The following is a 17057-nucleotide window of genomic DNA, read 5'->3' as shown; positions in this document are numbered from 1 at the left end:
TTCTCTCTCGTGTTTGCTTGCTTGCTTTTACTCCCTTTTCTTTCTTTTGTGGCAAGAGATATATAGAGTTATGGTATTACAATGAATTTAAGGCAGACAAAATTTTTTTTTTTTTTGTCTTTTCTAGGCCCACACGTGAGGCATATGGAGGTTCCCAGGCTAGGGGTCTAATTGCAGCTATCGCTGTCGGCCTATGCCACAGCCACAGCAATGTGGAATCCCAGCTGCGTCTGCGACCTAAACCATAGCTCGAGGCAATGCCAGATCCTTAACCCACTGAGCGAGGCCAGGGATCGAACCTGAAACCTCATGTTAACCACTGAGCCATGACAGGAACTCCAGATAAAGTGAATATTATTGGCCCTTACCAAAACAAACTGAAAAAAAGAATTAAATGTTTTGCCTTGAAAGAACTGTTTCAGATAAGCTGTTCCACACTGAATTAGAATAGTTTAATTATGACACAAATTATGATACAGAGGATAAATTTCTCAAGAACTATAATCTCTCCATAGACCTTTTAAGAAAAAATTTGATTTGACAAATTTAACATCCTAAATTTATTATCAATTTTTTTTGTTTATTTATTTATTTATTTTTGATTGTTATTGCTGCAGGTGTGGCATATGGAAGTTCCCAGGCTAGGGGTTGAATGGGAGCTACAGCTGCTGGCCTACACCACAGCCACAGCAACGCAGGACCCAAGCCGAGACTGTGACCTACACCGCAGCTCACAGCAACACTGGATCCCTGACCCACTGAGCAAGGCCAGGGATCAAACATGCAGCCTCATGGATACTAGTCAGATTCATTTCCTCTGTGCCACAATGGGGACTCCCTTATCAACTATTTTTTAAAGATTATTTTACATTCTCAATTCTCTTATGCTGCACTTGACTCCTTTTACATTTTTAAAAATTTAAATTAATTTATTACCAATATATTACTAAAAAAAAAAAAAATTCATACAGCTGTCAAACATCCCCCTACAACTCTAAGCGAGAATGGCATCTGTGTACACCAGCTTGTTGATGTGTGACCATTCATCAAATATGATTAAGAATTCTAAACCCGGAGTTCCGGTCATGGCACAGTGGAAAGGAATCCAACTAGGAACCATGAGGCTGTGGGTTCAATCCCTGGCCTTGCTCAGTGGGTTAAGGATCCAGTGTTGCTGTGAAATGTGGTGTAGGTTGCAGACACGGCTCGGATCTGATGTTGTGGCTGTGGTGTGGGCCAGCAGCTGTAGCTCTGACTGGACCCCTAGCCTGGGAAACTCCACATGCCATGGGTACAGCCCTGTAAAGCAAAAAAAAAAAAATCTAAATTCTCTGAAAGTTCACTGTTCAAAATATACATATTTTGTCTAGAGACTATAAGCACCATAAATAAAAAGTTATTGTTAAACAACTAGTTCCTATAAACAAAATATTCTGAACTGTATGATTATGGCAAAGGTGGTATTAGTGAAGAATATATGAGGAATAGATAGGCATTAAGGCAGGTGCATATAACATCACCGAACAGCTACTAACCACTTACTGTCTAACTTAGTAGTGTCTGCATACTACATGTTCCCTCTACTATTTTAAGGAAAATAAGAAAACAGGAAAAGCAAGAAATTTAAAACCTGAATTAAGCAATATTACTGTTTACTGCTAACAAAAATATATAAGAAAATAAAATAGCAAGGAATACACAAAAGGGCAAATACATCATTTAAAAGCAATACTTCTTTTTTTTTTTTTTTTTTTGCTTTTTTAGGGCCGCACCTGGTGCATATGGAGGTTCCCCAGCTAGAGGTCTAACGGGAGCTACAGCTGCCAGCCTACAGCACAGTCACAGCAACGCGAGATCCGAGCCACATCTGCGACCCACACCACAGCTCACAGCAACGCTGGATCCTTAACCCACTGAGCAAGGCCAGGGATCAAACCCGCAATCTCATGGTTCCTAGTCAGATTCGTTTCTGCTGCCTCACAATGGGAACTCCTAAAAGCAATACTTCTTAACCTTAAATGTGTACACAGTATGATTGGTTCTGAGTTCCTTAATTTTCAATTTCAAGGCACCTTGGGAAGCATTCAAAAGGCAGCCAAAATACTGAAAAATTTAATCTGGAAAACTGGCCTAATAATTCTTGACACATGGTTTCCTTTCACTGACTGTAGCAGAGAATAAGTAATTTTGGTAATTCTTTTTTCCAAAGACACAACAAAAAGTTACCTGTTTTTAGGTTTTCCAGATACTCAGGCCATGGCAAAGCATAGGTTGCTACCTGAGGGGCTCCCAACTGGCAGCTATTATGGTTTCCTGCCTTAGGGGAAATCTCTATCCAATTCTGCTTGCATTTGATGCAAGACAGAATGTAGAAGAAAGAGGTTAACTGTGGTCACCTGAATTCCACCCACTCCAACTCGAAGTCACCACTCCTATAGTTTACCATTCTTCTAAGCTTTGCGTCTCTCTTTGAGCTACTGTCAAATGGAACTGGCTGATCATTTAATTGATGGGAAGGATAAGATAGTTTCCCTTTTTGATTTTCAAAGTCAGCTAAACTGCACGATTAATTAAACAAGCAAATATATTCACTTCTATCTTTTCTTCATCCACATTCATATGTTTGGGAAAACAATCGCTGTACATGCAACTTTTATCTTCAATGAACAGTGTGATGCCAAAATGCCAGAGCAAACTGTCTACCCCCAAACTTTTAGGTTAAAAGACAAAACAAAAACAAAAAACTGACCTTGATACTGATTACTAAACCTAGGTTATCATAAAGGAAACAAAACATATATTAATATTGTATACCTAGAGAATTAAGAAAATAAAAAGAAATAGCATACAGTTATTAAACCACAATTAAATCCGTACCAGTGCTTTCCACAGCTTTGACCATATGTGAACCAGCAGCTCTACCTTTTGACTACACTGCCAACCAGTGATGAGGAACTTATCCTGGAACTCTCTAGGCCATGGGAAGTCACATGGGAGGCATATGCCAAATAAGGTTTTAAAGTCCTGGGAGTTCGCGTTGCAGTGCAGTGGTTAACGAATTCGACTAGGAACCATGAGGTTGTGGGTTTGGTCCCTGCCCTTGCTCAGTGGGTTAACGATCCGGCATTGCTGTGAGCTGTGGTGTAGGTTGCAGACGCGGCTCGGATCCCCAGTTGCTGTGGCTCTGGCGTAGGCTGGGGGCTACAGCTCTGATTCGACCCCTAGCCTGGGAACCTCCATATGCTGCGGGAGCGGCCCAAAGAAATAGCAAAAAGACTAAAAAATAAAATAAAAAAATAAAGTCCTTACCTCGTCTTAAAAAGCTACACCTTATCTAAAGAGAACCCTACTTCATGCTTGATTAGTTTCTCCGGGTTCAAATTGTATAATTTCTTGATGAACATCTTTAATAGTTAGATTCTTCATCCTTAGGTAATGGAAGTCACATTTTCCCAAGCCAACATCCACTGCTGGCAACAGTTGCATCAGAACCACCAGAACCAAGGAGATTATTCAATTCACATTTTAAACCAGCCAAACAAAATAGATCTTTAAAAAAAACTAAGTGTCCGAAGAGACTTGTTTTGGCAAATATGGTTTCAAAAATACAAGTCATTAGCTTCTTAATGTGGAAGTCGGATTTTCCCAATGTATAATTTATTACTGGCAAAGGATTCACCAAGCTCTGCCAGTAAAAAGGGGAGAACTGTTGGAAAAGAGATCTACGCACACAATTCCAGTTAAGTTATAAAAGCAATATGTAATTTAGTAAAGACTTGTGCTGCACTATTATGACAACAAACATTAAATCAGAATCAATTATCTGCCACATTTGGAACACAAGAGTATTACTCACTGAAAATTTCGTGTAAAGCTTACTTAAAAAGGAAAAAAAAAAATCAGAAAATGCCAGCAGGTGTTCCAGGAACATTCATTAACAATGAGATCAAAATTTGGGGATTAATTAATAGATCATAAGTTTAGAGAGAACGCTAGAAAACATTTTATGTACGAGGGAACTGGGACCTTAAGAGGTGATAGGACCTGATTATGGTCACACAGGACTGCTTGAGAAAGTTAAGAAACTATAGCATGTTGTAGCCCAGAACTACAGAGACAAGATCTGGGTGTACTCCAAGGCATTCACATTGTCTCACTGGGAAGTACAGCCTGGAACTATAATCCTTTTTGTATCTCACAGAGGGTGGTAATCCAGGAGGAACAAAAAAAAGGTAGGAGGCTAAAAAGCAAGGTGCTGCTTATTTCTCTGTGCATTATTAGTACTTGTGACACTGATTTTGTTGGCTTCTGTTCAAAGGAGTTTATATCAATTATGCAGTTTTAATTACCTAGGCTCTAAAATAGATTTGTCAGTGTGTGAAAAGAGAGGCAAGGCAAATTTAAAAGCAGTAAATTCCAGGAGATATCTAGGACCCAGAAGGAGGAAGTTTTCAGGGCAGCTTAGGAAGACAAAAAAAGATTATAGTTCATCCTGATACCAAGAAAGTCTAAAGTTAAAAAAAAAAAAATACAGTGTTCACAAGTTACCGGACTTGCTATGTCTTCCTGTTGAAGTGAGTGATCACTACATGGGCAGTGTGCAAATCCAAACTTTTATACAAGTAGAGAAGCTGAAAGGGCTTGAGAAACAGACTCTGTCTTATTAGAGAGAATGACATGGTTCTAAACAATAATTCAGGAAAGAAAGAAGAGAAAAGATTACAAAAAGGTTGAGGACCTAGTAAATATTAAGATGCTGAGTGGAAGAATATCACATTTTGGAAAAAGGTGAGACCCTCAGCACATGTGGAGTTACAGGTATAAGACTGTTAATGGAACAGTAACCCATATTTTTAAATGACAAAAATATAAAGGCAATTAGAAGTGAAAGAAACCCTGTAACTGTCCTTAGTAGGAGGAAAACTCCACGGCATTGTTAATTCCTTCTGATGGGAGAGAAATGGTTATTTGGGGGATCTAAGGATTACATTTTTATACTGTTGGTATAATTACAGTGATTTTTTTTTTCCCCAGAAAGACAGGTTTTCTGGAGACCATGCTATTTTTCCATTAGTTAACACAATTCCCTAAATTCTAGAATGTAGGCTTCCAAAATTCAGTTTTGATAACATGTAGTAATGTGTACTCAAGATTATTTGATGGATTATGCTGAAATGGTCATTCTCTACATTAATAATTAAAACTAAATTTTTAGTGATGTACAGTAAGCAAGAAAAACTTTATTTGCCCTCTGAGGATGAGAAAAATTGGGCATTTTAATGAAAATCTATAATCTTGTTGGGAAAGTAGAACACTTCTAATATTGATAAGGCAATTTCCAATAAAGCTACCCTCAGGAATTAGCTGGGGTTATTAGGCTCTTACATATATCCCTCTGAATCCCGTTCGTCCTCAGTCACAGTCAAGACACTGAATCATCATAGAACATGAATAACTACTTAGTAGACTAACACAAAAAATAGGAAGCCACTTTACTATCCTAAAGAAAAGAGATACAAAGCTACCAAAATTTTTCCCATGTCAATGACAGAAATTGAAGGATTCAATGATACAGATTGCAAGGGGTCTCTAATGACTCTACTTCCATGAGGCATTTTTTTTTTTTTTTTTTTTTTTTTTTTTTTTTTTTGCTTTTTAGGGCTGCATCCTCGGTACATGGAAGTTCTCAGACCAGGGGTCGAATCATAACTGTTGGCCTATACCACATGTCTGCGACCTATACCACAGCTCCTGGCAACACCAGATCCCCGATCCACTGAGTGAAGCCAGGGATTGAACCCGCGTCCCCATGGACACCAGTAGGATTCGTCTCCGCTGCGCCACAACGGGAACTCCCCATGAGGTATTTTCTAAAGCAGGATGGTACTATCTTTTGTTCTTTAAAAAGAACAAAAGTTAAAGTTACAATTTTATAAAGACATAGATACAGTAAACACAACGAGCTATATAGTGCTGCTGAATCAATATTTTAGGTGACAATTTATGAAACTAGAATGATTATACTACTGGAAAAGTCCAAAAGAGCCAAAAGATTATCTTTAGCAAGACCCATAGGTATGATCAAGGGGCTTTAAACAGAAACTAAAAGATAAAAAATTGCTCAATTAAAACTGCAAGACTATGAACAAGAATAATATCATAGGGGAGAAAAGCATAGTTGAAGAACTATAGGTAACTATTAAGAGAAAAAATATGTACAATTAGAAAAACAATCCAATAGCTTAGAAAAAAGGGGTGTGTGTGTGTGTGTGTGTGTGTGAGTCTGTATAGAGCAAACCTGAAATTTCAAAACAAGTAAATCTCAGGTACTGAGAAAAAGTGGGAAGACATTTATAGTAGGGAACTGACATTTGAGAGAAGCATCTTACAATGTTACCATGGAAGCGGGGAGATACCTTTAAACCAATACATATACACATATATGGAAATTCTGGAACATGGGATGAAGGAATCCCTAAGTGAAGCTAAAAGAAGGCAGTAGTTGGAAGTTCCCTGGAGTTCCCATTGTGGCACAGGGGAAATGAATCCGACGATTACCCATGAGGATGCAGGTTCGATCCCTGGCCTTGCTCAGTGGGTTAAGGATCCGGCATAGCTTTGAGCAGTGGTGTAGGTTGCAGATGAGGCTGAGATCCAGCATTGCTGTGGCTGTAGCTCAGAATCAACCCGTAGCCTGAGAACTTCCATATGCCGAGGGTGTGGCCCTAAAAAGCAAAAAAAAAAAAAAAAAAAAAAAAAAAAAGGAAGTTCCCCTATGGCAACATAGGTTAAGGATCTGGCATTGCCACAGCTGTAGCACAGACTGTAACTGCAATGCAGGTTCAATGCCTGGCCTAGCAATTTCCACATGCTGTGGGTGTGGCAAAAAAAAAAAAAAAAAAAAAAGGGCTACAGTTGTATTCTCTGAAGGAATATACTTTATGGTCACCTGACTAGAAGGAGGATTTAGCACAAGGGTAAAACATGTTGCAAACAAGCACAAGGATTAGATTAAGTCATGATGGGTGGAGGACATCAGCTATTTACATGTACTGGCAGCTTAATTTTGTCCAAATAAGAGCATCTGATAAGTTTTTAAGTTACCTTGATGAAAATTTCACCCTCCAACAAACAGAGAAAGCAATGAGGAGAACTGATTTAATGATTTCATACTTGGATTTTTAAATAAACCAGAACTGAATGATAATGCAGAAGTGACAGGAACTCTAGTAGCGACCATGCCAATGAAGGACAACCTGGCATTGTCAAACATGCAGCTAAATCTGTGGCTGGATGTTGTGACTGTCACTTATGATACTCTTAGGAAACAGGATAAATGATATGTATAGATAGCTTAATAACTATAATCCAAAGAATAGTGACTGGCAGGCTCATGTAAGTCTTAAGGGAGACCTCTACTTGGTCTCTTCTTGGTTGGCTTCTACAAAACATTTTAAATCAATAACTTGGAGTTCCCATTGTGGCTCAGTGGGTTAAGAACTCCAGTTAGTGTCCAAGAGGATGTGGGTTCATTCCCTGGACTTGCACAACGGGTTAAGGATCTTGCATTGTCACAAGCTGTGGTGTAGGTTGCAGATGTGGCTCAGATCCAGTGTTGCTGTGGGGTCGGCCTGTAGCCACAGCTCCATGCGACTCCTAGTCTGGGAACTTCCATATGCCACAGGAGTGGCCATAAAAAGGAAAAAAACTTGAAGAAACAGGAGCACATTTACACATTTCCAGGTGACACAAAGCTGGAAAAGAGTGTTATCCTTATGCAAGATAAGGCAGTACATTCAACAAATATTGATTGGACACCTTTATAGACAAGGTGTTAAAATGAATACAAGGATCGATCAAGAAAAGTTCTTCCACTCATGACTTCCTTTTCAACACAGCAGATAAATGGTTGGATAGATCAATGAAAGGAGATATGACTTCTGGGAGACATGACTTCTGAGTTCAGAACCTGGGATAATTTACTGAGAGTGCTCACAGGAACATGTCAGATGACTATACGAGACATGCAGTGATCAAGAGAAGAAGGATCTAGGAGTTCCCATCCTGGAGCATTAGAAACAAATCCGACTAGCATCCATGAGGCCACAGGTTTGATCCCTGGCCTCATTCAGGGAGTTAAGGATCTGGCGTTGCTGTGAGCTGTGGAGTAGGCCGGCAGCTGTAGCTCTGATTCGACCCCTAGCCTGGGAGCCTCCATATGCCGAACATATGGCTCTAAAAAAAAAAAGAGAGAGAGAGTTAAAGAAGGATCTAGATTCAGAGGTGGAAAAGCATGGAGCTTATATTGGGAAAGTTTTGTGGTTTGAAGAATGAACTGTAGGACTGGGAGCAACAGGAAACGAAAAGTTGGGTAATAAGCTTCTGGGATGCAGGTTGGCACAATGAACTAAAAACACTAAAATTAAATTTGACTTGGATGAACATACAATTTCAAAGCAAAGATGTTGGTCCCTTGCTTTCTTCTTGCAGATTATTACTCCCAAACAATAAGGCAAAAAGAAATAACAAACTCCAATTTTAATGACTAAGAGGCAAATACAAACCACAATACGTGGAAATTAAAAGCAGATAAAAGAATGACTTAGTATAGCAAAGGAAGGCCAAGTCCACGTGCTTGAAGAGGAGGATACCACATAGAAGCAGCACTTCCAGAACCCTGGAAATGTTTAAGAATTAGAAACACCATACTAAAGGCAGAAGGGAGGCAAAGGACTAAAATCAGGGAAATTGGACTAAAAACAGAAAAAGTCTGAGGCAGAAGAAATTAACCCCTGCTATGGTGACACCAAGCACAAAGGATAGGCTAAAGCTAAGTGTCAGGTACTGCTATAGAATTAGAGAGTTTAAAAAATTAAAACATAAAATTAATATAACATATAATTAATAATTTATTACTTCTTAAATGTTTTAAGATAAAATTAATTGAATGATGTTATAATATAGCATAAAATATTTTTAAACAGTTCTTAGAAGAACTTCTTTTAAAACACATGTGCTCTACCTTCAAGTCCCAACTGCAGAGATTCTCATGTAACAGGGCACTAACCAGAAACCCATTTTTTTTTTGTCTTTTTGTCCTTTTTTTTAGGGCCGCACCCTGTGGCATATGGAGCTTCCCAGGCCAGGGGTCAAATCAGAGCTGTAGCCACCGGCCTACGCCGGAGCCACAGCAACGCCAGCTCTGAGCCACATCTCCAACCCACACCACAGCCCACGGAAAGGCCAGACCCCCAACCCACTGAGCGAGGCCAGGGATCGAACCCACAACCCCATGGTTCCTACTCGGATTCATTTCCACTGAACCACGACGGGAACTCCTAGAAACCTATTATTTTGAAGAAGTTTCTTACTTTGAAAACCATTGGAGTTCCCGTCGTGGTGCAGTGGTTAACGAATCCGACTAGGAACCATGAGGTTGCGGATTCGGTCCCCGCCCTTGCTCAGTGGGTTAACGATCCGGCGTTGCCGTGAGCTGTGGTGTAGGTTGCAGACGCAGCTCGGATCCCATGTTGCTGTGGCTCTGGCGTAGGCCAGGGGCTACAGCATCAATTCGACCCCTAGCCTGGGAACCTCCATATGCCGCAGGAGTGGCCCAAAGAAATAGCAAAAAGAAAAAAAAAAAAAAAAGAAAACCATTGAGCTATCTCCCAAACCTATCAAAAGTTAAAACGGCATAGAGAAAAATACAGAAATTTTCATTCCTAGGTAAATGCTGTGTGCCAAGTATTATTCTAGGAACTGGGAACAGTGCAGTAAACAAAAAATTCCCTACCCTTGTGGAGTTTACTTTCAAGTAGAAGGAGAGACACAAACAATGTCTGTATGTAAAATATGCATATAATTGGATGGTTATATGAAGAAAAATGTAGTTAGAAAGGAATAAAAGGAATGGAACTAAGAAGACGTAGTATTTCTGTAAAGATCTGAAGGAAAAGAGGGAGCAACCATAAAATATTTGGGGAAAGTGTTTCAGGCAGAGAGAACTGATGCAAAGGCCCTGAGATAGGCAACTGTCCATATATTTATTCAAGGCACATCAAGGAGGCCAGTGGAGCTAGAGCAGAATGAGTGAAGATGAGATGAGAAAGGTATTAAGGGAGCTAAAATTAAGGGGGCCTGTGAAGGACTTTTTGCTTTTATTCCTAGTGATATGGTAAGCTATGTGATTAGAAGAATGAATATGTAAAGAATCATTTACCTATATACATACACAAACATATGATATTATATATATTTGATTCTGGAAAGCAATGGAGCTTGTCTAAGTAATTAATAACAAAAAAATGTCAAGTGGTGTCTGGAAACTTTAGCCGGCTAATTAAATCTAGACAATACCTAATATGATACCTTAAAGTATGTACTTAATAAATATCTGTGGACGGAGTTCCCGTCGTGGCGCAGCAGTTAACGAATCCGACTAGGAACCATGAGGTTGCGGGTTCGATCCCTGGCCTTGCTCAGTGGGTTAAGGATCCAGCGTTGCTGTGAGCTGTGGCGTAGGTTGCATACTCGGCTTGGATCCCAAGTTGCCGTGGCTCTGGTGTAGACCAGCAGCTACAGCTCCGATTGGACCCCTAACCTGGGAACCTCCATATGCCGCGGGTGCGGTCCAAGAAATGGCAAAAAGACAAAAAAAAAAAAAAAAAAGACAAAAAATAATAATAATCTGTGGAAACAGACTTGTGGTTGCCAAGAAGGAGGGGGAGGGAGTGGGGTGGACTGGGAGTTTGGGGTTAATAGATGCAGACTATTGCCTTTGGAATGAATTAGCCATGGGATCCTGCTATATAGCACTGGGAACTATATCTGGTCACTTATGATGGAGCATGATAATGTGAGAAAAAAAGAATGTATATATATATGTGTGTGACTGGGTCACCCTGCTGTACAGTAGAAAATTGACAGAACACTGTAAACCAGCTATGATGGTAAAAAAATAACAATCATTGAAAAAATTAAAAATAAATAAATAAATATCTGTGGAATAAAAGGACAATAGATTTATAGTGAAAAGAAAAATGAGAATTTTCAAGTTCTTATAAAATCAGAGGCAATGTACCAAAAATATAACAATTATTCTAAGATGTGGTCTTTTTATCAAATATTTCAAGGCAGTTAGTTGTCTAGTTATCAAGTAGATTTTCCTATTTCCAATTTTATATAGGTTAGTCAAAAAGAGACCAATTAGAAAGCCTTTCAGAGTCACCTTGAAACACTTTTCATCTTTTGTTTCAAAGAGTCAAACATAGTTTTTAACATTCTATATTATATACTTAGCTTAAGCTTACCTGGGTTCTAGTATTAAAAATTCATTTATTATGATTCACATTCAAACCAGCCCTACTTTTTTTTTTTTCTTTTTACAGCTGCACCTGCGGCACATGGAAGTTCCCGTGCCAAGGGCTGAATCAGAGCTGCAGCTGCGAGCTACACCACAGCAACACCAGATCCAAGCTGCAACTGTGACCTATGGCACAGCCTGTAGCAACACTAGATCCTTAACTCACTGAGTGAGGCCAAGGATGGAACCTGCAGCCTCACAGAGACAATGTCAGGTCCTTAACCCACTGAGCCACAATGGGAACACCTATTTTACTCTTATTAAAAAAAAAAACCTTTATATATTTCCATCCCCAAAACAACAATGTCTGTTTTTTTTTTGTTGTTGTTGTTGTTATTGTTTTTTTCCTAAAGCCAAAAGCCCAGGGTTTTGACTGTCAATGAAGAATTTTGGCCCAGGAACTTCCACGTGCCACAGGCAGAGCCAAATAAACAAACAAACAAATAAAATTATTATTATTTTTTTAATGACAAATCTATTTCTTCCAACAACTAGAAATGAGGGATTCTTTCCTCATTGACACTGCTGTAGTTTCTAAATAAGCTAATCTAAAGTCCCCCTAAAACCAAGTTCCTTTGCTGAGTTTACGATTAACATCTCTACCCAAAATTATTCCCTTTCTTGCCCAACACCTGCTCTCCTCAAGACTGAGGAGCATCAAAGAAAAGGGAGGAATATAATGGAGCAGGGCCCTGTGAGGCTCCGGGTTACACAAGCCTTTCTGTATCCTCCAATTCTTGTTTCTAGGGAATAAGCTTCAGGCTCCACGACCTTCCCTGAGTTCCAAAGGGCAGGGAAGGGAGGGGATGCAGAGACCAGGGAGGAGCAGTGCAGCCTTGGGGCAGGGTCCTGGTTCCTCCTTAAGGTACATACACAACAGTATCTTGGAGCCTTCTGCAGAACTGAAACCCCCAACAAATGGAAGAACTACTTGATGCAGCATTCTTCATTCTTGGAAGAAGGCAGACCAGAATGAAGAATGGGGCCACTAAATATCAGCTTTGAAAGACAATACAATACAGTAGAAAAAAAATTGTATTGGGGAAATAACAATAAAAAAATTAAAAAAAAAAAAAGAAAGACAATACAAGACTACGACTCTACACTGACCCTTATCTCTGGCCCTATTTTCCACTCTCCACACATAAAACCACCTCTTAATCCCTTCCAAGGGGAACACAGTCTTTAAGGCACTAGCCTGCTGTGGCCCCCTTTGCCTGGCAAAGCAATAAAGCTATCTTTTTCTCGTTTACCCAAATTAATTAATTAATAAGCCAATCTATCCTCTCAGGTTGTCAGATAGTGTGTTTTTTAATTATTTTGGCGAAAAATAATGCCAGAACAGCAAAACTGTTTTTAATATTAGTACTTCTTTGCCTGATAAAATAATTTTACAAAAGCATTAATTTTTTGATCAACTGAAAAATGGACAGCTAGCTCCTTTGACTACGGCTATAGGATTTTCTACAGGAATGAAAAGAAATTACCTTATGCTATTATGGAACAGCATGTATTTTGTTGTACTTTTTGCATCATGCCATGTAATGATTTCTTAAAAAATACATGAATTCTCAAGTCATAATATTAAAAGCAGTACCTTACATGGGCAAGCGACATGCTCTTTTCTATGAACCAAACCACTGACAGGTGAAATTTAGAATAAAAACATACAGAAAAATCATTATTTGTAATAGCATACAGGAATTAAGTTAAAGCCATATGATTCACTAAGTGGACAGTCCACTTTCATTCCTCTACCTGATACATCCAAGATTTGAAAAGGCTATTTTACATAAAGCAAAAAATTTACATAAATCTGTATTAAATTATGTTAATTCGAAGTGTGAGAACAATTTCCATTAGAAAGATTTGACTTCCTCTTACTTTTCATTAGGGCATCAATTAAACATAGGAAAGAAGTAAGAGTAGAAAACTTGGTCCCTCGGTTTAGCAGTTTTCTGAGATTGATAAAATGTCAATGAAACCTCTACGGTTAAGAATATCAAACGAGGCTGCTAGACAGAGAAGACAGACCAAAGGAGCTTACCACTTGAACCATTTTGAGATATCTGGCGTATCTTGGATCCTTGGCTACAGTTAAGGTATTTTCTGGTGTTACTTCACTTTCCTGTGGTCCGGAGTCTTGGAAACTGTTCTGCTGTAGAGAGTATTTATATAAATCTTTAGACAATTCACATAAGGAGCCCATCATGTTACTTAAAAGGGATTTTTTTAAAAAGCAATTCCAAAGCAACCGATATAAGAAAAAAAGTTTCTATATTTAGTATCAATAATTATGGGATATGTTTCCAAATATTTATAAATACTTAAATATGATTACAGATAAAGTTGCACTTAATATCAACACTATATTATTTCTTAAAAAATGCAAATATATTCATGGCATTAAAAAATTAGAATTCTGGAGTTCCCATTATGGTTCAGCGGAAAGGATTCTTACTAGCATCCATGAGGATGCAGGTTCTATCCCTGACCTCACTCAGTGGGTTAAGGATCCAGCGTTGCCATGAGCTGTGGTGTAGATCGAAGATGTGCCTCAAATCCTGCATTGCTATGGCTGTGGCATAGGTTGGCATCTGCAGCTCTGATTCAACTCCTAGCCTGGAAACCTCCATATGCCATGGGTGCAGCCCTAAAGACAAAAAAAAAAAAAAGTTAGAATTCTGTTTTACTTTCCCAAGTGCTGATATAAAACATAATTATTGATGGACCTATGATTTTACTAAAGCTTTTAATAAAACTATTTGATTTGTCAATTGTTCAACTGCAGTGGACAGAAAATGGATTCTCTAGGTACCATCTACATAATACCATCTCATTTTTTGAATACTCCTGTTCTAAGTGTATATGGCTATTCTAACATCTGTAAAGACAATGCCTGGAGAATCTGTGAAAGAGAAGCCCATTTCTTAGACAAAATTATCTGTTTCTGTATATTTCAGCTACTGATGGAATTATTAACGTTCTCTACCGAGTGATGAAGATTATAAACACTAAATACTACTTATAATAATGAAGAATACTGAGGAATGGTCTTTCTAGATTCAAAGTTATTATCATATGGGCAGTTCTCACTTTGCATGGTATCGTGTTAACTGAAACCTGTCCACAACACAAATCTATCTTCACTTAAGCACAAAGCTACAACTGTCTGTATACAGTTCTTGATTTGTCTATAAACCTGAACATTCAGAGTAGGTTTACTTGATGGATTCTCACTCTTATCTGTATATGAGAATTAAGACTATGTTCCTTAAGGAGTTCCCATCGTGGCTCAGTGGTTAACGAACCCAACTAGGAACCATGTGGTTGCAGGTTCGATCCCTGGCCTTGCTAGTGGGTTAAGAATCCAGAGTTGCCGTGGGCTGTGGAGTAGGCCAGCAGCTACAGCTCCGATTAAACCCCTAGCCTGGGAATCTCCATATGCCACGAGAGCAGCCCTAGAAAAGGCAAAAAGACAAAAAAAAAAAAAAAAAAGAATGTTCCTTAACAGAATGAAGTTGATTTTATGTATACATATCTATGCTGACATATAGCTAAATCAAGAAATATCTTTAAGTACTCAGATTTTAGAATATGAATTATATATTAAGGTTTTTCCTAAGATAATTCAAACATAAATTAAATATGTTATAAATGCTGAAGCAAGTAAAACAGCCAAAAAATTCTTTTTTTTTTTTTTGCTTTTTAGGGCTGCACCTGCAACATACGGAGTTTCCCAGGCTAGGGGTCCAGTTGGAGTTGTAGCTGCCACTCTAAGCCACAGCCACAGCAATTCCAGATCCGAGCCTTGTCTGCGACCTACACCCCAGCTTATGGTAACACCGGATCCTTAACCCACTGAGCGAGGACAGGGATCAAACCTGCGTCCTCATGGATGCTAGTGAGATTCATTTCTGCTGAGCCACGACGTGAACTCCCCCAAAATTCTTTAGGTTACCCCTGTTACATAACCATGTCAAATGTAAAAAATGAGCATATATTATATATATATATTCATCTGTAAAATACATTGTTACAAAAAGCCCAAGACATTTAATTAAATAAAAAATTTAAACAAGAATAAGTTTTTTTTTAAATTATGGACAATAAACATACAGTAACACAATGGAGCAAATGATAATTACATTTAGGACCAAAAGACTTCAAAACTGAGCCTTTAACTTTGGCCTAATAACAAGACCTCAACAAGGTTTAATTACATCAGGTCTTACACCTTTGCTATTTGAATGATCCATTAAATCCTCTATCATATCTCTCAACTGTCCTTCATTTTATTCTCAAACTAATCTCGATCTGCACAAACGGCTGTTCTATTGTGAGTAATGATAAGATCTGAACCATGAAATTAAAGTTGCAGAAAAATCAGTATGCAAACCTTGGGTCTCTGACTTACATACAGAGATTGCAATGAATGGATGATTTTTTTAAAAGTACATGGTTATCTTTTGTCTGATAAGTGAGATGAGTATAATGTCAATGGAAATTCTGTGTTAAGCAATACTTCAATCCATTTCAAAATATTTTACATAAAATATACCAGTTAAAAACAAGGGAGAAGAAATAAAAAGTTGCTTTTAATATTAAGAACATGTTGAATAGTTATTTTATTAAGCTAAACACCCCACAACTTGACATTTTTTCTAAACTCATGAAGCCAACAGCACTTCACAAATCTTCCAAATGAATTAATATATAATTTTTAAATAAAAATGCCAGAATATCAGGTCATTCTGAATTTTAGATAATTCAGCTGTGATTATTCATAATCACTTTTTGAAACTTTACATAGGCAATACCAACACAACTGCATGTTTTAAAATATATGCATGATAAAATCGAGAAAAATTAATATTAAAAGTTAATATTAATTAATTAAAAATTAATACTAAAAGTTAGCCCGTTGTGGTTCAGCAGTAACAAACCCAACTAGTGTCCATGAGGACATGGGTTCGATCCCTGACCTCGCTCAGTGGGTTAATCATCTGGCATTGCCATGAGCTATGGTGTAGGTTGCACATGGGGCTTGGATCAGGTGTTGCTTTGGCTGTGGTGTAGGCGGGCAACTGTAGTTCTGATTCAGTCTCTAGCCTGGGAACTTCCACCAAAAAATAACTACTAGGTAGAGTGGAAATATTTAATATTTTTTACATATGCCTTGTTTTAGAAAAGGGATGGGTTCATATTTAATTGAAAAAAAAAACCTTGTAAAGTTAAACTTCTGGATTTCCTCATATATTATATGTATTCCAGTGGCCATCAAATGTAATTTGTTATATGAAGTGGATGTTTACTTTTCTAATATCTAAACAGTCATTTAATTCATTCCCTAAATACTTCCATATCTAAATTTATGGCTCCTTACACAGGGCCTTGTGCCACATGTGTTCAATATGTTTAATAAATTCAACACAGGTGTTGGAGACACTGCAGTAGGCAGGTAAGAGCTAGGACTTTTGGCACCAGATGGGCTGGGTTAAAATTCCAGCTCTTACACTTATTTTTTGACCTTCAGCAAGTTACTTAACCTCTGCCTACCTCATTTGACACATCTATAAAGTAGAACCAATAAGAGTATTTACTTCATAGGGCTGTTATAAGAATCAAATGTGTTAATTTAGGAGTTCGGTTGCGGCACAGGGGAAACAATCAGACTAGGAGCCACGAGGTTGTG

At 38.3% G+C, this 17057-nt stretch overlaps 1 protein-coding gene across 16 annotated transcripts in view; it reads right to left on the bottom strand.

Moving 5' to 3' along the window:
* WASHC3 (WASH complex subunit 3) overlaps positions 1 to 17057 on the bottom strand; it is a 130629-nt gene that overhangs the window by 96551 nt on the left and 17021 nt on the right. For 14 of the 16 annotated variants that reach the window (XR_014804199.1, XR_014804200.1, XR_014804201.1 and 11 more), the window contains exon 5: positions 13410 to 13520. Coding sequence is in view for 3 of the 16 variants with exons in the window: in XM_084957378.1 (XP_084813504.1) it covers positions 13410 to 13520 (111 nt within the window). In the remaining 13 variants the exon portion in view is untranslated. The remainder of the gene's footprint in view (positions 1 to 13409; positions 13521 to 17057) is intronic. The other 2 variants (XR_014804211.1, XM_021092678.2) reach the window with 1 other exon arrangement.

Source organism: Sus scrofa, chromosome 5 (genome assembly GCF_054392235.1).
Source record: "Sus scrofa isolate SSC_HxYL_T2T_F1_AM1 chromosome 5, Sscrofa_HxYL_maternal_Yorkshire_Landrace_v2.0, whole genome shotgun sequence".
NCBI lineage: Eukaryota > Metazoa > Chordata > Mammalia > Artiodactyla > Suidae > Sus > Sus scrofa.
Note: the sequence above shows the minus strand (reverse complement) of the source record. Positions and strands in the feature narration are given on the sequence as shown.